The sequence below is a fragment of the Anabrus simplex genome, chromosome 7 (assembly GCF_040414725.1).
Source record: "Anabrus simplex isolate iqAnaSimp1 chromosome 7, ASM4041472v1, whole genome shotgun sequence".
Classification (NCBI taxonomy): Eukaryota; Metazoa; Arthropoda; class Insecta; order Orthoptera; family Tettigoniidae; genus Anabrus; species Anabrus simplex.
In genome coordinates this window covers 61,173,974-61,196,901 of record NC_090271.1, presented here as the reverse complement: position 1 = coordinate 61,196,901, position 22,928 = coordinate 61,173,974, and the positions used below count along the sequence as shown (strand labels likewise).

The 22,928-nt window shown below is 39.9% G+C and overlaps 1 protein-coding gene across 1 annotated transcript in view; it reads right to left on the bottom strand.

The window, feature by feature from the left end:
- The window catches only part of mbc (myoblast city), a 413,292-nt gene that overhangs the window by 170,427 nt on the left and 219,937 nt on the right, over window positions 1-22,928 (bottom strand). Inside the window, exons 18-22 of the mRNA XM_068228569.1 lie at window positions 13,442-13,597; window positions 13,160-13,353; window positions 8,576-8,808; window positions 6,445-6,647; window positions 4,488-4,616 (exon numbers count right to left, since the gene is read on the bottom strand). Of these exons, the coding sequence (XP_068084670.1) occupies window positions 4,488-4,616; window positions 6,445-6,647; window positions 8,576-8,808; window positions 13,160-13,353; window positions 13,442-13,597 (915 nt within the window). The remainder of the gene's footprint in view (window positions 1-4,487; window positions 4,617-6,444; window positions 6,648-8,575; window positions 8,809-13,159; window positions 13,354-13,441; window positions 13,598-22,928) is intronic.

Genomic DNA, 22,928 nt, shown 5'->3' with positions numbered 1-22,928 from the left:
AGAAGCAGAATCTGCGAACACTGGCGATGCCGACAGTTAGTGAAGAAGCATGGCTCGTATAATCAATTCATATGCAACGAACAATACTGTCAATGCCGAAGAAACTGCGTTTTTCTTTTAAATGCCGAGCCCAAATGGACTTATGGTTTTAAAGGAGAGAAGTGCCAGTGTTACAATGCACAGGGAAACGAGAGACTTCCTTCCCTCATCATAGGAAAGTTCGATAAGACACGATGTTTTAAGGCTATCAGGCACTTTCCGTACAAACAGTACATAAATCCAATAGATAAAGCATTTGCACAGGGGAGTCAGTATAATTTGTCCTCGTCTTTGAATCGAGTTCTTTTTCTTTCGTTGCGTGAGGTTATGTTTGCCAGCGTTTTTTCCAAGTGTATTATTTAAATAATGTAAATGCACCTCATTGGATACATTTCGGAAATAGTGTTTTCCATGGCATTTGAAAGGTTTAATCTGAGAATCAAAATGATTGCATGCATTAATGGGTCTTAGAATACTTTGTGATGAGTCAAGGATTGGCATTTCTGAATTACGAGAGAAGTGCCATGGCGGGAAATCGTACTGTGTTGTAATGCAGACGGAAGCGAGAGACTTTTTTCCCTCGTCATAGGAAAGTTCGATAAGCCACAATGTTTTAAGGGCATTGGGTACTTCCCGTGCAAGTAGAAGGCATCTAAAATGCATACGGTACAGTAATCCAATGAATAAAGCCTTGCTCAGGGGATCCAGTATAGATTTCCCCTCGTCTTTGAATAATGTTTTTTTTTTTTTTAAATTTCATGTGTGAGGTCATGTTTGCCAGTGAATTATCTAAGTGCATTATTTGAATACTGTAAATGCGCATTGTTGGATAAATTTTGGAAATAGTTTTTTTTCCATGGCATTTGAAAGTTTTATACTGTGAATTAAGGTTAATTTCATGCAGTAACGGGTCTTAGAATATTTTGTGAATTACGAATTGACGGTTAATTCAAAATCACATAATTTGAAGTCCGATTTTTGCATCCCAACGACTTTGAATTAATGAGGTTTTACTCTACGTGGATATTATGCAATGATTACAAGAAAATAAACTGGACGTAAGATTGAGATATACAACTTCAAAATCTTCATTTATCAAATTAGCAAATAACAAAAATAACACAAAATTTGAATAGTTGTGGGACTTTTCTTTAAACAATGTGCCATGTTCAAGTTCAAAAGTAGTGGCAATACAGGTGAACTTTATCTTGGGGTCAACCCTAGCAACAAAATCATTGCATAATAAATATCAGGCACAGAAAGTGCGTAAATAAAATCAATGTATTTGGCCTTTGGTCTCCACAGCTTTCTTCGTTAGACAAAGACTTCATCAACGGAGTTGTTCGTATCCACTGCATCGTCCCATGTGATGTCATTTTACAAGCCATCCATCGCGTCAGACATCCCAGTTTTCTTGAAGCTCTTAGCAAACATGTCTTCCGTGATTAGATTCCAAGCTCGAAAAATTCAAGAGCAAAATTGTTCAATGTCGGGTTTCTTAATGCTGCCCCTCTTTTGTCAGTTTAAAGGAACCAGATGCCATCCCCCCCATGGAACTGGCAGAGATGATCATTGAACAGCTTAGGCATTCAATGAGATGTCTAGTGGCTGTAATAATTATATTAGCCCGCCTGGTATTATGATGAGAACGGTGTTGAGACAGGACATCTCATTTTTAACGGGCTCCACTAAATGGCCATGAAAACTGTCCAGAACAAGCATGGATTTTTAAATGAAGTAAAGCTCAGGGGCATCAATCCCATACAACTTTCAGCCAATCTTTCATTACATCAGCTGACATCCACCCTAGTTCCTGGACTCGGAACAACAATGCCAGCTGGAAGATTGCACTTCAGCAGATTTCTTCTTTTGAAAACTAAAAAGGGTGGTAGCTTTCTACCGTCTGCCACAACTGCCATTATGACTGTTCACCGTTATTTCTCTCCGCCTATTGCATTAATTAATTAAAAGTAATATGCTTTGTATGCATTGTTGTATTTGGTGGCATATCAAAATAAACGGGTGTTTGATCTGAGTTTCCAATTTGAGAAAGACTAAAATAATTTTCTTGTCTAAGTTTGATGATGAACTTATGAAATTCGATTATTTTGTCTGTAATAATGTGGTAGACGCTGAGCCAGCATGGTTCTTCTTCGCAGACAACATCCATATCTCTGCACAAAAAGAACAGCCCATCCCACACTCGCTGTAAACTGCGCACTTGTAATACCAGATTTTTCACTAAATTCTTCGCTTTCATCTGCATCATTTCATATGATACTGCAATGCCATCATTACTCAGTTCCACTACATACCTAGTCAAGCATTTCTTTCTCGACTTTGGGAAATTTTCTGCAATCTTAGTCATGAAATGATCGACATGTGGATTTAGCTTTCTTTAACACTTCTTCCTAAGCCCGCCAATAGCAAATTAATTTTGGTTCTACACCAAACTCTCTTTTCGTGCACTTGATTGTTATTTTCTGCAAAATAAACAACTGTAAGTATAAAATGTGCGATATAACTACTATTCTTTTGTCCCATTTTGCAAGTCACTTTACAACTCATTAGTCTTGCTGCTATAAGGGACTGAATGCAGCTGTTTGTTTCCTTGTCTCTGGTCCCGCCCAGAGGCAGGTGAGGGTAGCAGGTAATTGGACGAGATGGTTAATGGCCTTGGAATTTCTAATTGCAGAGGTATTTATGGGTGCTTGGATACTGTAGTGGCAACTGGGAGTTAGAAGTGGGGGGTGAGTGGGGGGGGTTGCACAAAATTGTATAGACAACAAAAGGTATCCGGCTTTGTGGCTAAATGGATAGAACGCTTGTCTTTGGTCCGACGGTCCCAGTTCAATTTTCAGAATCAACCCCCTCATACTGTTAATTCCTCTGGCTTGGGGACTGGGTGTTTACGATGTCTTTGCCGTTCATTTTATCCTCATTAGATCATGACCAAGCCTATACAGATGCCATGCACCATTATTATTATTAAATAAAAATGTTGAATCAAACGACCTGCACCTGGCGAGCCGAACCCGTCCTGGGATCTCCCAGCACTAAAAGCCATACGCCATTTCATTTCATTTCAAAATGTTGAATTTTACAGAGGTCATACCCATTCTTCACTGGCTAATTAGCTTCCTCGGGATATCAATGGTGATGTCCTACCCATGATCACGAGTTTGGTTCCAACCAGCAAAAGAGAACACGAAACCTGAAAGATTGTATTTCATTTTAGCAGATCTACCAATAAAAGGAAAACCATATTGCTCCTATACCAGCCCTGCAGTGTCTTCTTACAAGGATGTAGAAGTAAATGGGAGTGAAATACCAGCACTCCGTTATCTATATAATTAAGTCAGAAGTATGAGGTAAGGAAGTATATACGATGAGTAACACATGGTTGATAGTTAGCGATCTGACGGACCGAAGCCTAGCACACCTATCCCCCCCCAGTCCCCACTCCTATTTGATATACAGCAGCAAGCCGCGTGGGGCGAGTCGAAGGGAGAAGGACGAGAGTCTGGGCTGCAATATCAGTCTTCGATGCTTTGCTCTCAGAAATATGTACGTCTTTTCTCACTGCTTTCAAGTTTTGTAAATGGAACAATGTGTCAGATGCTTACATTATAATGTGCTTTAGACTTCCATCATTCTCAATAGAGGTTTAGGCTTCACTGATAGCCTTAGTAGCCCTCAAGTATACACAACTGACAGGCCCATTTATTGAATGAGACTGTGAGATTGACGAATGTGTGCAGCAAGAGGGTGAATTATACCTCAGTGTCCATGATTGTGGCAAAAAATATACCCCTGCTACACTTCCTCACAGCACATGCTACACACTGCGGCGCGGTATGAATCGGTTAGCTGCAATGAACGACATATTCTGCGTATTTCCACTAAGTATTTTTCTTAATAATTAAAGGTTAAAGGAAGGAATTAGCTGAAAAACGACAGCGAATATACAAATTGCGTTTAAAAAAATCATTTCTAGTTTCAGACGATGTTTAATAACTATCAGCTTCTTCAGTCTCTCAAAACTTAAAAAAAAAGTCAGTGGCTAAACTGGAATAAAAATGTATATTTTTCTCCACAAAGTGGGGGCTCTCCCTAATTACCGCTACTGGTTAGGTATAAGGGGGTAGCCAATTTCTTACCAAAGATGCTACTGGAAATTATGCGGCACATGAAAAATTCAAGAATGATTCAGAAAATATGTCCTAAAATTCTTGAATGGGGAAATTATGTGTTATGCGAGTAAATACATATTAATTAATTAATTAATTATTTGCGTATGGACCCTGTTGGATCACGCATTACATTTATGATTCGCCTTTCTCAAGGTTTCCATAACTTCTCTATTTAGAAGTAGTTTAACTGTATGGTACATTTCAGTAGATGGTTACAATAAAGAAATATTTTCTGGAATTAAACATTCTACTAACCTGCTCCCGCATTGTTGAATGGTTCTCGCACAGAGCTATCATAATCTCATAAAACAGGTCTTTGTAGTGCTCGTCTCCTCGGCCTCCTTCTACCAAGATATCCAACTTTGCAATCATTTCATTCTCAAACTGCAAACAGGGAAAACAATTTCAATTTATTACAGCATATAGACTTTAAAGAAAAATAAACAATGGAGACAGGTTCTTTTCTAAAGCATTCAATCCAGCATAAACTAAAAAAAAGATCTCTTTGAGAGAACTAGACGTCTGACCAAATTGCCTTTGAAAATATAAAATAAAATATATAATGATATTAGATATTACAAAGAACTTTCGCATGAGACAAGAATACAGTATGGTGATGGTGGAAAGTTTCAAGAAAAAGAAATTAGACATATATACATATGCACGTACATAAGATAGAGCAAAAGTTCAGATTTAAGATATTGAAGGAGAACGGATAGAATATAGGGATGGTGTAGCAGAAAAAACAAGGGAATATCTTGGGCAGACATCTTGGCGGAAAGATGCAGTCAGCATAGCTCGGATACGTAAAAAGTAGGTGTACCAAAAATGGCACCAAATAAGAATTGATGTAGATAAGGAACAGCTCATTCAGGAAGGAATTAATGTCAAGCAAATAATTATACAGTCCAAAACTTATCCTTATGTCACTTTTACTTTCAGACTGGCATTGTCATACGGAAATGAAAGCTAATGGACTACAGATAATATTATTCTTATGCTAGAGGTAACAGATTTAAGTAGCAAGAATGAATGCTACTAGAAGGAGGTGAAAATGATAGGAAGAGGTCACTAGCAATGCTAAGTTAGGAATGAACTCGATAGATGAAACTGTCCATATTAATAGATGTTGGTAGGGGAGTCACGTGCCGTGAATGGAGGAGGACAGGTTACCAAGATGACAGAGGAGGGGAAATGAATAAATGTGTTATTGTGATCATTGTCAGCAGTTTCACATTTTTTAGTATAAAATTTCTCCTACTTACAGTCCATCTGCACTCAGTGCTTTTTGTGCTTGTATTTCTGATAACTGAACAAGCCAATGCTAGCATGAAACAACACACATTGCACTTGATGGATGAGAGAGGATCGGGCTGCAAATGCGAAGTATGTGTTTCTGTTGATTAGACTCTTTTTACCTATGATGTTCTTCCTCAATCAGTTCAACAGCAACAGAAGCAGTTCAGCTTCAAAGCAAGCAATCCTCGGTAAGTACGCCCCAGGTTTGAGGGTTGATATTTGTGATCTTCATGATCATTATTGTTTTAACAAGTAGCTTTACGTCGCACTGACACAGATAGGTCTTATGGTGATAATGGAATAGGAAAGGACTAAGAGTGAGAAGCAAGTGTCTGTGGCCTTAATTAAAGTACAGTCCCAGCATTTGCCAGATGTGAAAATGGGAAACCACAGAAAACCATCTTCAGGGCTGCCGACAATGGGGTTTGAACTCACTATCTTCTGAATGCAAGCTCACAGCTGTGCGTCCCTAAACATACAGCCAACTCGCTCAGTCATGGCTTATTTAAGCTGATCTTTATAATGCTTCAATTGGATATTACAGGGTCTTATGCCCAAACAAACTTCACCATATACAGAAATTAGCAAGGAAGCCCAGTGTTGCTCATTTGGCAAACATGCCCAGTCCAAATTATGATGGAGGTTTCTATACAGTTCATCCATGCTTTCTCAAGAACTGTAAAATTTAATATTTATTACTGAATGAAGTTTCTGCTGTGAAAATGCTTCTCTTGACATTGCTATGATATTGGAAGAGGAACTGGGGGATAAATTTCTCACAGGAAAAAAGATCTTACTGCAGGGGAAGTATCTGATTTCACAAAGATAAACTTTTTAGAGTATTTTTACATCTAAATGCAGAATAAAAGACAAAAAAGAAAGAAAATTCAACTTCTAATTTTACTTTCCTTACCTCAGCAAAATTGGCCTTTATGTGACTAGAATCTCTCTTAGTATCTCCAAAAGATTCTCCAGACAGTCGAGAAGAGTAAAATTCACACTGCATCATATCGAAGAATATGGGGATAGTTGCGCGCCGTAATTCTGTCTCTGGTATGAGAGTCATCTCGAGAAACTGGCCAACCAAGCCAGGCACGAACTGGATCTTGTACTGACCTACACAGAAAGTATTATGCAATAGTAGCAAAAACAGCACAGCCCAAAAGTGTCTAACAGGAATGTACATGGTACGAAGAATAAGGTGTAACTTTCTCAACAGACATTTAAAGTATTAATATAACATCATTGTTGTTGTTACTGCTGCAGCTTCATGTGAGGGAGTTTGGGAGTGCACAATAGGACAAATACAGTGACAGATCAGTGAGAAAAGACTGAGTAATATATGAGGACATGAGGACCAACATGAAAACACAAAAGGAATTTTCATGTCTTCAAATAGATGGGCTTTTCTCCTCATCCATTCCAGTTCTTCTACATCCATTTCTTTTCAGCCTCCAATGAGCTCATTTCTGCTTCCCAGTCTCATCAAGAGAGCAGGCTTCAACACTCACTGAGGGACCATCTTGACTGATCTCCAGTTTTCATGTGTGATAAAAAGAGAGTTGGGTAAACATAGGAAAAAGGCAGAGACACATGATAAAGATGAATACAAGTATTCCTTTCCATTACTTATATTAACCCATTGGGATTCTTTCCTCCTCCCATGTATGTCCTATTTTTCTAGTCATTTCTGCATCAAGACTAAAGATTTGTGAATAGTCCCTCAATGAGTCTTGATGAAAGGACAAAAATCAGGAATGAAGTAAATAGGAAGGTAGCTGGCACCGAGGTCCCTATTACTAGTGTAATAAAGAACACTTCAGTGATATGGGCACATTTTGAGAATGAGCAGGGAAAGACATGCCAAAAAATACTTTGACACTACCATCCATGAAGAAAAACAAGGAAAAGAAAATCAGGGGAAGGCCAAGGAAATGCTGGATAGAGACAGTAAAATCATATGTGGAGGAGAGACATCTCAGATAGGAATGTGTCCTGGAACAGAAGATGTATGAAGACAGGAGGAAATGGTGAGCACTTGTATACCACACTTGGGAAACTGGAGCTTGAAAATGATACCAAGTAATGGACAATAACATACGGTGGACCCAGGTCCACACTTGGCTTTTGTTATAATTCCAGCTCTGCAGAAGACACTGCCAACTAGGTGTCAGAACATCCCCGGGGAATGGCAGATCATTCTTCCTGCAGTGCTGTAGCTAGCATAGTTAGTGATGTGGGTTGCTTGGGTGTGAAACAAAGTCATAGTTAATCCCAGAGGTGTTCGACAGGATTGAGGTTGGTGCTCTGCGCTGGCCAGCCTATATCTAAAACCTTATTGTCCTCACTCGCTCTGACTGATTGCTTACTGATGTGGTAACCAATAGCCATTCTATTTTTGAAGTCACAAAGCTCCCATACTACACCCATTATGCAGGTATGTCGTAGCATTGAACAACATCAAGCCCTCAGCTGCCTTTCATAGCAGCAACAGCAGTCATAGTCATAGTGATATACAGGCTCTACTTAAAAGTGTACAGAAGGATGACTGGATACTTTTGATCAGGTAGTGTAAATGAAATAATTATCATGGTTCCATGTTATTAGCTGAAAGTATATGCAAAGCTTAAAATGCACATGATTGTAATACCCCTTGTGATACATACAGGATTTCACAGAAAACTTTCTTTTTTTTTTTTTTTTTTGCTAGGGGCTTTACGTCGCACCGACACAGATAGGTCTTATGGCGACGATGGGATAGGAAAGGCCTAGGAGTTGGAAGGAAGCGGCCGTGGCCTTAATTAAGGTACAGCCCCAGCATTTGCCTGGTGTGAAAATGGGAAACCACGGAAAACCATTTTCAGGGCTGCCGATAGTGGGATTCGAACCTACTATCTCCCGGATGCAAGCTCACAGCCGCGCGCCTCTACACGCACGGCCAACTTGCCCGGTAGAAAACTTTCTAACAAAATTTGAAAAGACTAGATGTTCTAAAACTAGGAAGTAGAGTAAAGCGCAAAACATTTACACAATGAACCACTCACCTAAATTAAACCACATGCTGCGTATTTCAAAGCCTGTCTCCCGCCGCATGTCCTTATATCGGGCCACAATTCGCGACCTCTTATTCTGGGAGAAGCTGTCCAGCTGTAGAGCTGGCTGAGTTAAAAATGTAATGGCACAATGGAAGAAGTTGTTCCATGCCTGATGCTCAAATGGCTGTGTGAAGTGATCTCTGATTGTGTGAGAAAAGAAGCGCAGAGACTTCAAGATTACACTGTAAGGAAAACGAGAAACATTTTATCATCAAGTTTCTACAACTAATATCTTTGTAATTGTAATGAATATCCGTACGTTTGAAACATGATATAACATATCTTAATCCCATCTTTGGACATAAATAAGTGATGAACAAATTAGAACTTCTTCAACTGTACGGGGATTTTGTTAGTTTGTAGAATTATGGAGATAGTACAGGAAAATGGGAGAATTACCATGGGGACAGGAATCACTTTTCTTCTTAATTATATGCAGGCAAGACTCTACCCAGCTGAGTTCTCTTCTTTATTGGTGTACGTAGGTCTATTTCTGCATGGTAAACAATATTACAAGTATGAGGGTTGATTAGAAATAAATTAGACTTGCCTCCTGACTCTTTAGTTGATGGATATCCTCAGAAAGCTAACGCATAGTGATCTTTCAAAACAGCCTCTACTAATGTCTACAGATAGCTGTTGTCATAATGGAACGTTTATTGTTTTATAAAAATTAACATGCCATTTTCACCTCTTCTTAATTAAAACCCCCCTGGAGCTTAATTAATGGGATCAAACAAATGGGCCATAAAAATGAGAAACAAACTGTATGGCTTTAGGGCTATCCACCGTAGTTCCTTCCATTTCCTGACTGAAGCTAGAGTCTTGAATTGTCATGGAGAAGTAAAACTCTGCTGGTGGAAATGTAGCATCTTTTGGACTGTTAGGCTGCTCTAATCCTCTCTGAGAGTTCACACTACTCCCCTGTGTGAGGGGGCATATAATACATCTTCTGTCTGTTATAGGTGTCAAAGTGTGAAACTATGGAAAACCATCTGTGGGGTTTGAACCTACCACCTTCAAAATGTAACCTTATAGTTAAAACAACCTGTAATGCATAGCTAACTCGCTAGGCAGAAAATTACAGTGAACAACCTGATATGCTGTCCAATGGTCTCATGAATTTATGCAAGGGGACAGTTCTAAGTGATTGTGATGGTGAGTATTACCTAAGAGTTATTTTGAAATCATGTGGTAATAGGGCATGTGACTAAAACAGATATTGTACAGGTATGTAGTAAAAAAAATGAGGACATTTCTGGGTATGAGGAGGATATTAACACACTGACTGCCAGGTATTTAAATGACTATTTAACTCTCTAGGCCAGCCGATTTCTCCTTGTGCATTAACTCTCAACTAATAGAAATAAATTAATGATCAATCAAATTTTAAAGGTCAAGCCTCGTTGATTTAGGTTTCTGTCCTGTGCTATGATTTTCAGTCTGGAGTAAGATCTACAATTCATCCTGTACAGTAAGTTGTTATGAACTCTCACTCTTGGTTGTTCCCTTCCTCTTTTCCCTCAAAGATGTTGCAGCGAGAGTTGCTGACGAATAAACCTAATCTTCCTTCTCTCAATTTCACTGAGGCTGCTTCTTTCTCCTACTCCTCGCAGTACTTCATCTACTTTTCTTTTCTCTCTGGCTTAACCAATTCCTTTTTCTCCATTACCACAATTCCACTGCTTCTAGCCTCTAAATTAATGAAATTTACAAAATATCTTTAATACTCACAATATATAATCCAGGCAAACAAACTAGGTATGGTATTATGCCAACAGTTCTTCAACAAGCATTATTTTCTGTCTTGGGTGGTACACTGTCCTAAAGAGATTGATAAAATGATCTCCAGGCAACCTAACTTAATATAGTCTATCAGAATGACTGTCTCATGATGTATTATCACAGAATGAAGAAATTTAGAAATCTATTTCTGGAGCACTGAAAATTGGCTGGCAGTAAGCCATCACATTCAGTTAAACTGTTTACAGTGAAAGCAGCCATTGCTGAATACTGTAGGTCAACCGTGCATTGAAACATAGAATACCTTCAATATATTGGAAACGACGACTGTAGTTCTATGGACATCTGTTCAGGATGGATGCAACCCAACTAATGAAGCAGATGTTTAATGTGTTGGACAACAGACCAAAAGTCTCAGCTAAATGGTTCGAGGAAGTAAGGAAGGACCTGAAGAGGATCATGGGACTGAATCAGGACATCTCTAACCAATCAAAATACAGATCAGTGATCAACAACTTTAAGGGCTTCCACGATTAGCAAAAACAGAACAGCGGCTGGACAGAGGAGAGAAGACAGGCGGCCAGAGAAAGAATGCAACGTTTTTGGGCTGCAAAAAAAGGCTTCCAGAAATGCCTTATAGTTACTTTACGTGGTCTCTAATGGCCCAAAACAAGAAAGAAAAAATTTACAAAGAACGAGACATGAATCGATTGCTCAAAGCAAATAAGCCAGTGAGTTCCACATGTTGAGGAAATAGGAAGGTATTTCAAATAAGGTACCATCACAATTCCGGTCACATTTGGCTCTATGGAAAAGTTTTGAGAATGCGACTTAGGTTACACTTGACATTCAATGAATTAAGGAAGCGATTTCAAGTCCAAAACTATATGCTAATAGAGGTCACTATTGGTAATAATAATAATAATAATAATAATAATAATAATAATAATAATAATAATAATAATAATAATAATAATCATGTTATTGGCTTTACATCCCACGAACTACTTTTATGGTTTTCAGAGACGCCAAAGTGCTGGAATTTAGTCCTGCACGAATTAACGTGCAAGTAAATCCACTGACACGAGGCTGACGTATTTGAGTACCTTCAAATACCACCGGACTGAGCCAGGATCGAACCTGCCAAGTTGGGGTCAGAAGGCCAGCGCCTCAACTGTCTGAGCCACTCAGCCCGGCGCTATTGGTATAAAAAATTAAGTGGGTCCAAGTGAAAATTCCATTACGTCATGATCACTTGACTTGAAACAAAATGGCAAGCTTGCTCATTTAAGAAGTTAATATCTATCATCGTTTTCACATTATGAAGACCCAATGAGCTCTAACTGCCAATGCTTTCCTTCAAGGAATTCAGAATACTCAATACGTGGGCCATTCTGGCCACGAGTGCTGCTACTGGTCACTGACTAGTGACATCATCGGGAAGAACACAATTGTGGTTTTCAACATCTTACAATTTGCTTTACGTCACACTGACACAGACACATCCTATGGCGACGACGGGATAGGAAAGGCTGGCAGTGGGAAGGAAGCAATCGTGATCTCATTTAAGGTACAGCCCCAGCATTTGCCTGTCCAATTCGTTGGCTGAATGGTCAGCGTACTGGCCTTCGGTTCAGAAGGTCCCGGGTTTGATTCCCGGCCGGGTCAGGGATTTTAACCTTAATTGGTTAATTTTAGTAGCCCGGGGACTGGGCGTTTGTGCTGTCCCCAACATCCCTGCAACTCACACACCACACATAATACTATCCTCCACCACATAACACGCAGTTACCTACACATGGCAGATGCCACCCACCCTCATCAGAGGGTCTGCCTTACAAGGGCTGCACTTGACTAGAAATAGCCACACAACATTAATTAAGCATTTGCCTGGTGTGAAAATGGGAAACCATACAAAACCATCTTCAGGCCTACCAACAGTGGAGATTGAACTCACTATCTCCCGAATGCAAGCTCACAGTTGCGTGACCCTAACCGCACGGCGGAACTTGCTCGGTGTCTTCAACATTCTCTTGCATTAACTGCATTACTTAGGTGACTGGGTATATTTATGTCATTAATATCCTTCATAATTAAGAGAAAAACATTATACACTTAGTATAGGGCAAATTATAATGCATAATGTTAGTGCCATGCCTTTGCTGGCAGGACCTAGTGTTTTCGGTGCACTTTGTCTTCTGGTATGGGCTAGAGCAATTTAGTTACTTTCATTGATCTGTCTCAGTCTTATCTTTGGTTTTGACAATATGAAAGTTACCCAGGTATGAGCAATGCTAGTAATGCCATTCCTTATGCAGCCAGTCCCTGCTATGAATGGTGTGAAAATGTTGCTCATAGGGTTGGTTGATCCATGCATTTCAATGGGCTTGGCAGACTGCTATGTAACAGCAACTTCTGGCTTGATGAGGAAAGCATCGGGAAACTACATCACTCCTCATTTCCCTTGTACGCCTCTTCAGTGATGCCTCATGACTTAAAATGCAATGCAGAATTGCACCATGCAGAGTCATTCCAGAAAAAAAATGTAAGCAGGGAAGGAATTTTTTTTGACAAGCGAGGGAAATTCTCTGAAAAGAGGGGGAAGTCTCTTCATTCTCTATTAATTAGAACTCCAGCAGAAACTCGAAAATACTGAACACTTCTTATATTATATCATTATTTATTCCTTGATAAAGGCATCAAGTCTTACTACACCAGCAAAATCAGTTGCTTTATTCATAATATGATCAGCTAACACAAGACGTTGAAACACCAGTATGAATCACTTACCTGTTCTGTAACATGATCATCTCACACCAGTCCTTCAGGTAGACTGGGCGTGATACCAGGTCCTTGAACACAAGCAGGATCTCCATGAGGAAGTCCAAGAGGTCTGTTGATGTTACAAAATGATTGATGTATACCTCAAAATGGTAGGCAGTCATTTGCCTGAAGATGGAGATCATTACAGCCACCAAATTACCCTGTCAAGAAAAGCTTTCTTATATAGCACATCAATAAGTCCCTGAAATATATGTTACAATGAAAGAAAATAAAAAAGGCATTCCTCACCACAAGAGGACTCTCCCTATCCATAGCAATGGTGGTCTGAATAACAGTGCGTAGAACTGTCAACATGATCTCTGAGATGTCATGTAGCGTAGAGCCAATGTCAGTGCGGAATAGCAACTCCATGATATCGCTCAGGATCTTTACACACAGCTCAACCTGTACAATTATAAAAGACCTTTTGTAATGAGATCTATAAGAGACTGGAAAAATATTAACAGTAATTAAAAATGTCATTAGCATCAGAGGTGAGTTGAACTAAAGGCCCTGTCTCTTATGTCCGTTCTATTTAGTACCGTTTGTTTTATAATGCAAGTTACAGATACAGCATGAACAAAAAACACACACAAGGAATATGAAGCAAATTTATTTGTGATAATGCTGTATAATAATGAACTGACAAGTAATTTAAGATATCTCCTTTCCAGGAAGAATTAAACCTACTACTTCCTGCCAAAATTATTACTTTAGGTGTTCACTCAGATCTTGGATGGTCACACTGTTGTGGTGCTATTTGGTTCCATACATTTTGAGCTGTGACAAATATGTTCGATTAATTAATAACTTGGTGTTTAAAATTCTGAACTTTTGCATATATCATCCTAATGTATTAACTTCTTTCACATATGTAAAAGTAAGCTAATACTCAATATTTTCAATGTACCTCATCTAACCCTATTTTATATGTGCTGATCACTTATAACTTGATGATTGGCAGTAAAAACTACAGTGAAGTAGTAATTGTCCTGGAATTTTTGAAGGGTTTCCGAGATATTATTTGATTTAACATAGTAATTCATCTATTTTGTGACTGTATTCTGCATATTGTGCCATGTATTATCTGTAATGAGGTTATGTTGTTATTATGCTTGCTTTAAGACAAAAAATCTGCCACGAGTGCTTCTTGTTCTGAAAGAGGCTCACATGTCTTTATAGCTAGTTCAAGGTTTCTAGAGCTTTATAACTCTTATATCCCCATGCCATTCTCTCAGAGGCAGCTAGCAATATGACCTAACTAAGTTTGAAGTTGTCCGTCAGAGGGTCTCTCCTCTTTATTACCTATCCACAGAAAAATTATATTAAACTAATTGTCCTATTTCAATTCATCTAAATGTTTTCCTTGTTTTACTTGTGAGCTGCTGTATACACAGTCTGTTCTTCCTTTTCATAAGAACCACTTTGTCATTTCTGGATTTAAAATATAAGAATGGACAGGGATGAACTGCGCTCAACAGCTTTTCCATCTGCCACAAGATATATCATCTTATGCCACAGTTACTGCCAACATTTGGGCAATCAAATAAAGCATGTGAAGGAGAAGAATATAACAGCAATAATAAACATGAAGGGACAACGAGGAGGGATAGAAGAGAAACACCTGTTAACACTAGAACCGCCGCAATATATACCTGGAACCGCCAATGTGGTCATTTTGACCGCTATTGAAATTATTATATTTTCGTTCTCGATAAGCACGGTTACTCATTATTATCATTTTGCCTATGTTTCTGTACATTGCTTTATGAGTTTCAATATTTAATTAGCAATAATTTTTCAATTACTTTTCTTTTGATAGTGGCTTTACGTCGCACCGACACAGATAGGTCTTATGACGACGATGGGATAGGAAAGGCCTAGGAGTTGGAAGGAAATGGCCGTGGCCTTAATTAAGGTACAGCCCCAGCATTTGCCTGGTGTAAAAATGAGAAACAACGGAAAACTATCTTCAGAGCTTCCGACAGTGAGATTTGAACCCACTATTTCTCGGATGCAAGCTCACAACAGCGCGCCCCTAACCGCATGGCCAACTTGCCTGATAATTAGCAATAAAAAGACGCCATGCACTCGTTACTGTCGTCAGAAACATGCCGCTTTGAATATGGAGTAAGTCCTGGATTTTCTTTCAAGCGGGTATGACGAACAATCCAACCACAGGTGTCATCTTCCCAGTCTGCTACAGTCCACTCCCTGATGCCATCAGTAACTAATGGCGCATTATCTGTCCATGGGACCTAGGTTGTCGCATCCTCTATGATACCATGCTTTACGGGTTACTGTTTCATGGCTGTAATAGAATAATTGAAAACTCGTCAGTTCTCAGCCTATATGATAGATCATTATAATTGTAATACGGAATTTTACCAAACTTGTTATGCTGATAGTTATAACACTAACATCAACTTACCTTCAGCCTGAACAATCCAGTTTTCACCGTGATCTGTATCACTGCTTTCCGAGTTATCACTTGACTGGTAGTTCTTCGTATGCATTTTCTCTTTTTAGGTCTTTATATCTGGAATACATTCTACATCAGACATATCTTCAGGAATATCGTGCAATAGACTCAGCAACTACGAGACATGTTTACTGTCCTGTAACAAGCTGACGAATGATAACACCACCGGAGACGCAGCGGAAATAATACTCCTACAATTCGTAATACATCCGAGTTCCGTTGTTGTGTATTTGAACATTACTGTTGTTGATAGGATGATTATAAGTAGATGATTATATCTCAACGAGAAGTATGTGTTATTATACATTTTATTATGATAATTAATACAGCGGTCAAAATGACCGCTCCGGCGGTAGTAGGTATACCCGTTACTAACGCCCCATCCATTGATGCAAAATTAATTATATTTAATACGAATTTTCCCGACCATTAATCAGGAAATGTCACTGCAGCTCAATATCATACAATGAAAACTGTAGTCAAAATTCAGTTTGGAAAATGTGTAGCAGTCTTTTTGACCGCTCTGGCAGTTCTAGTGTTAAAATATTCTGGTCCAACTGGCTCAGTTGGTAGTGGCATGGAAGGACATCCTTGCCAGGGTTACGGTGACATCCTCAACAGTGGGTTTGGAACAGCATTTTTTTTTTTTCAATCTGTTTTACTAAGGTTAAGTTATAAGGAGATTCCCACCTTGCAATACTTGTCAATTTCTATATAATGGTTTCATTAATTACATGATATAATCCAGATTAATCTCTAGGACATGTTTCGTTCCAATTATTGAACATCTTCAGCTAAATGATTTGACAAAATGGCAAGACAATTAAAACACATATGATAGTTATGATGATAAAATCAGCTAAAAGTTTTGACAAAATGGCAAGACAATTAAAACACATGTGATAGTTATGATGATAAAATAAAATGTTCATTCAAGTTGGGTTCAAATTTCCAACAAGTCAGTGTTACTTCATCACTTGGACACTGACTTGTTGGAAATTTTAACCCAACATGAATGAACATATTATTTTATCATCATAATTATCACATGTGTTTTAACTGTCTTGCTATTTTGTCAAAACTTTTAGCTGATTTTATCATCATAACTATCACATATGTTTTAATTGTCTTGCCATTTTGTCAAATCTTTTAGCTGAAGTTGTTCCATAACTGGAACGAAACATGTCCTAGAGGTTAAGCTGGATTATATCATGCAATTAATAAAACCATTATATAGAAATTGACGAGTATTGGAAGGTGGGAATCTCCTTATAACTTAACCTTAGTTGTGTTGAGCCAACATGGGACAAAATATGAGATTTATAAGCTGTAATCTGTTTTACATCGCACCGACGCAGATAGGTCTTATGGTGATGATGGGATAGGAAGATCTAGGAGTGGGAAGGAAGCAGCCATGGCCTTAATTAAGGTACAGCCCCAGCATTTGCCTGATGTGCAAATGGGAAACCACGGAAAACCATGTTCAGGACTGCCGAGTGGGGTTCGAACCCACTATCTCCAGGATACAAGCTCACAGCTGCATGCCCCTAACCACGTGGCCAAGTCGCCCGGTGAACAGCATAAGGGGAGGAAGAGGTGACCATTGTCTTCTTGGTTTAATAAAGAAGACACCTTCAGAGAGTCTGTACCAACATCGGGTGGCTCCGAACAGTAATCTGTATCCACACCAGGAAGATATTTATGAGCGTGCAGATGGATCAAGGGTCACATTGTTTCTATCAATGCCCCCTGAGATCTCTAATTTTACAGAAGTACGAAATATGGAATACGATGTGCTATGCAAGTGAGCTGTCAGCTTGTGCCTCAAGGTTTCTGGGCTAGGAGGAGTGAAATGGGCTATCAGCTAAGAAGAGGTGGAAATCAGGTGTCACTCACTTGGAGAGTATGTAAGTGGTCAACAAACATAACTGCAAATTAATAAGAATTGCTACGTGGAATGTACAAACACTGTTTCAAGTCAGAAGCTGAGAAATGTTACTCTAGAAAATGAAAGGATGAAGACTGATATTATGGGAATGAAGTTCCATTGGATCCATTGGAGCAACAATATATTACTCAGGTATTTGTGAAGTCGATCCCAATCATTCAAATAGCATAGTCATCCTACTATCTCAGTGCTTTTTCAAGTATATTTCCAAGTTTGCATACTACTCAGACTGCTATTTACTCCTTCAACTAAAAGGCCACCCACAGGACATCAATTTACTCCAGGTGTATGCATGTACTACTGATAGATTCACAACAGGAAATAGAGAAATTCTATGAACAAATAGAAGAACTAACGGAAGCCTAGAAGGATCATTTTACAAATACACTCACAAGCAATGGAATTAAAGATACAGTAGCGTGTAGCACCCTTTTTGCCTTGATGATGGCAGCGATGCGGCATGGCATAGATTTCAGAAGACACTGGAAGCATTGAGGAGTAATGCTGATCCATGATCATGGCACAGCCTCCCATAATCCACTACGATATGATCGGAGGAGGGTCCTGGGCAAGCACATCTCTCTCAATAGCATCCCAGATGTGCTCAATAGGATTGAGATCACAGCTCCTCAAGAGCATGGTCTTACTGTAGCTACACATCGCCTGCAGGGTACTGGAGCCAAACAAAGGAGTGAACATGATCTGCCAGCAGGTTCCTGTAATGTTGAGGAACATTGCCAGATGTACAAGAGTCTCACTTCATCCCATGTGAACAGTCCCCTTACAAGGATACCGCTACCACCGGCCTGAATTGTACCATGCCAGCAAGAAGGAGCCATTGCCTCATGTGGTTAACGATGCACTAGTTTCCAGTCATTGGCATGTACATGCATGCATAGAAAGGTGTCCCAACATGAAAAATCAACACTGCCCCACTCCAATACTGTAAAGTAGGGGAGGAAGTGAAGGAGTAGTGCTGAAGGCCACTCCAGTGCCAAAAAGGAGGGGAAGGGAGTGAATAGGTACGGGTAGTGTTGAAGGCACACTATGTGTATTGCTACACATCCACCACTGTGCCCATTTCAATCACAACAGTCCTGTGTAGGGCTGTCTATCTACAATGTGTTAAGCTTTGTTTATATCGGGATACAATTCTATGCATGCATGCACCAACTGGTATCTCGACTTATCTGTCCAGGCGACCTTTATCCATGCTTCAAGCATCCAATGGTGGTGTTTCTGTGTCCATATCAGTTGTCATGCCTTGTGACGGATGTTGAGCAGAGGTACCCTTGCGAGATGCTTGTTTCTGAACCCCATAGTGAGGAAATGGTTCTGGATGGTATGGATGCATACATGTCATCGTTGTCCAGCACTGAACTGATAAGTGATCTGCTTTACTGCGGTTCGTCTACCCTCTGTTACAATCCAAGCTAGCCGACTGTGACCCGTCATCAACGCATCGAACATCACAAGAGTTGACCCAAGTGGAGGTAGTTCTTCCCGAATCCACATACTGATTGTGCACTCTGAATATGGTGGTCCTTGGTAAGTCCAGTGCCTGAACGACTTCAGAGATGGAGTGACCTGTATGTCTGGTGCAGACAATATGTCCGTGAACAAATGTGCTGTGGTCTCGTGTCTTAACCATCTTGTAGTCAACTGTTACACATACACCCCATATGAGGTCCAACATCTTTGCTGTTACATGCCATTATCATCTGGAGTAGTTTCCAACCGCAGGCTGGGTCTGCTTGGAACATAAGCCTCTCCATAGTTTTCTGTCCATCCATCACATCTCTTCTCTCACAGTCGTCCAGTTCTCTCCTCTTGCCTCGATGCTCTTTTTTTACACCTTTCAGCCATCTCTTCCTTGGTTTTCCTCTAGGTCTCCTTCACTTCAACTCCACTTCCAACATCTTTCTTGGTATCCTCTCTTCTCCCATTCTCTTAACATCCATAGCATGGCAGCCTTGATTTTCTATCTTTTCCTGTAGGGGTACCTCATTTACCATTTCCCAAACTCTCATTTCTTACTCCATTCATTCTTGTTAAACCTACTCGACACCTCTGAAGCTTCATTTCCACTGCTTGTATTTTACTTTTACCCCCTCTCCTATATCACCTATATTTCTGATCCATATGTCAAAACTGGCACAAAATAAGTCTTGTAGATAATTTCTTTACATCTCTGTGGTAAATCCCTGTTCCGTATCAATCCTACCACACTCCTAAAGAATCCATTTGCACACTTTCCTCTTCATTGATTTCCATCCTGTTTTTTCCATTTTTTTTTTTCAATTACACTTCCCAGGTATTTAAAGCTTTCAGCTCTTTTCAGCTGTTCCCCTCCTAATGTAATACCATTGTATGTTCGGTTCTTGTTTCATGTCGTTATCAACACTTCACTCTTTTGGGCTGAGAACTTCATTCCATAAGATTACACAACTTCCTCCTATACATTTACCTGTTCCTGTACATGCCAAGCCATCCTATTACATTCGCTGGGCCGAGCACAGGGCCATTTCCCCACTACGGCAGCTATCTGTAATCCCATTGCTCATGAATGTAGTTGTGGAGACCTGAATGTAAAAAATAATTAGTTAAGGATAGATTGGTAAGATTGTGGGCCTGCATGGTCTAGAGCAGAGATACAAAAGGGATGATGTATTTCTTCAGTTCTGCCCAGAGATGATGATGATGATGATGATGATGCTTGTTGTTTAAAGGGGCCTAACATCAAGGTCATCGGCCCCGAATGGTACAAAATGAAATGACAACAAAAAGTTCAAAATCATCCACTGACCAAAATAAAATAAAATGTCATGAAGAATGAATGGATGGACATGAACCCAAAAAAACAAACAAAAAAACAGTGGATCCTACTCAAAAAAGGGTAATAAATAATAGCATTACTGACCAAGGGACCACTTATAAAGCACAATCCTGAATCGAGGATGCTTGATGTCTAAAGGGGTCCAAAATCCAGGTCTAAGGCCCCTCAGAATGGTACATGTTGCGAGTAAAGTAGAACCATGGTATTTGTCATGTTGGGGTACTAATCAAAAGTAGCAAAGACTCACAGTGTTCCACAAAAGACGGTACTACTCAGAAGTATTGTACTTTGTACAGGTAACGCAGACCTATGGTGTTTCTCAGACAATGGCACCACTCCTAGCCAACGCAAACCAATGAAGTTCCTCACCTAGGTGTACTAGTCACGGGTACCGGTATTCCCGTGGTGTTCCTCACATAGTGGGTACTAATCACAGGCAACACAGACCAACGGTGTCGCTCATATAGTGGTACAACTCACAGGCAATGCCCAGACCCGCGGTGTTGCTCACATGGGTATGACGCACGGGTACTGGAAACCTACAGGAAAACCCACTCTTTGCTGCTACTAATCACAAACCTATTTTGTACCTAATATATAGTGGTACTACTCGCAAGTACAGGCAACTCATGGTGTTCCCCGCGTGATGGTACGAATCAAAAGTAGTTTCATGGTTCTAATTCAATCATCCCTTGGTCGCCCCTTTTAGTCACGACAGGCAGGGGGCACCGTGGGTGTATTATTCGTCTGTGTCCCCCACCCACAGGGGGTAAAGAGAGTAAAAAAAGAAGAAAGAAGGGATCCATCACTTCGAAAGATGAAGGAACGGACGAAGAAAGGCAAGGGCCATGAAGGGCGTGAAAATGAGACTCCCTAGGCCTCGAATGCTCTAATACCTTCGGGGTCGGAAAAGAACAAGAGTTGACCAAGGGAGGTCGGATAGGATAGACGAAAGTGAGGAGCCTGGCACAAGTAAGTGGAAGCAATGCCAAGACTCAGCTAAGGGCCCCATGGTCGCCAATTCACACTTCAAGTTGAGAGCCCCTTGGGCCCCTTTTAGTCGCCTCTTACGACAGGCAGGGAATACCACGGGTGTATTCTACATGTGCGTCTCCCACCCGCAGGGGGTAGTGTGTTTGGTCCACGGGAGGTATTTTATTTCCCTCAAGTCCGCCAGCAAGTCGGTTAGGACCCCCCTATCCGCCACCTGGGACGCGGTGTGTGGGAGTATCACCTCTCCCCCTGCTACACCGGCGTAGTAGGTTCGTGGTCTGCCAAGAGAAGAAACTAATCATCATGAATACAGAGTTCCAACTACCACCTAGCCATCCCCACTTGACAGTCTCCAAATGAATGTCAGAATTTGGGTTGACTGCATCATGACAAATAATATTTTTGAAATTGACTAATAAGTGTATAAACATACCCCGGAATTGACATTAACTCACACTATAATCCAGCTGTTGCTGAGATATGATTGTGATTGAAATTCAGTTAACAAACCATCAGGCAAAGAAGTGACATAAAGAACCGGAAAGATCGAGAAGTTTGAAACAGAGTTTCACATGTTCTCAACATAAGAACTGCAAACCTGGATATCAGGTCTGAAATCAAAGCAGATGAAACACCAAATGAGCTTTAGAAGGCAACTGAAGATACTGCAGTTGATCAATTAGGCATTTTAACTTCAGAAAAGAAAAAAAAATGGATGAACAATGAGATGCTTGGGATAATGGAATAATGGAAAGTTAACAAGAAAAACAAGATGGCTTATGTGAACATCCAAAGAACTAGTAGGAGAAAGATAAGGGAATCAAAAGAAGTGTGAATTAATGAACACTCATAAAGAAATTGAAGATCTTGAAAACAAACATGACAGGTTCAATCTGCAAACAGAGTGAAAGAGATTTTTCACTATCTGTGAATTAGCCAACATTGAAAACAGTGAATAAGGAAAAGTAAGTGGAAGTATGGAAAACAACATTACAGATATCTTCAGAGATGATTGCTCAGAATCTAATGATGTCAAAGAGGAACTGGTTAGTCCAGAGATTATCAAGGATGAGATGGAAAAAGCCTTAGGCCAAGCAAAATCTGGCAAAGCTGTGGGACAAGATCAAATTAATTCAGAACTGCTGAAACTAACTTCCTTTTGAAGGTGTTCAATCTGTCACGTTGGTGACGAGTTTTAGCTCTCCCTAACCATATTTCGAATCTGCATTCATGCAATAGAAATTGGTGTCATTCGGAAATTATTTCCGTCTTGTATTCAACTAGTACTTTCTACGTGGCCTTGCCCACATTGTTTATTTGATTCCATCTCCGTCATTGTCACTATGAGATTATATTACTTTAATGTTTTCTCTTGGAATCCTTAAACTTGGTCTGGTAAAATTACATGCCCTAAGTTGTAGTATCTCCTTGTGGGCGTGTCTATCTCTTTCTGCTCGGTGGGTCATGCTGATTATTG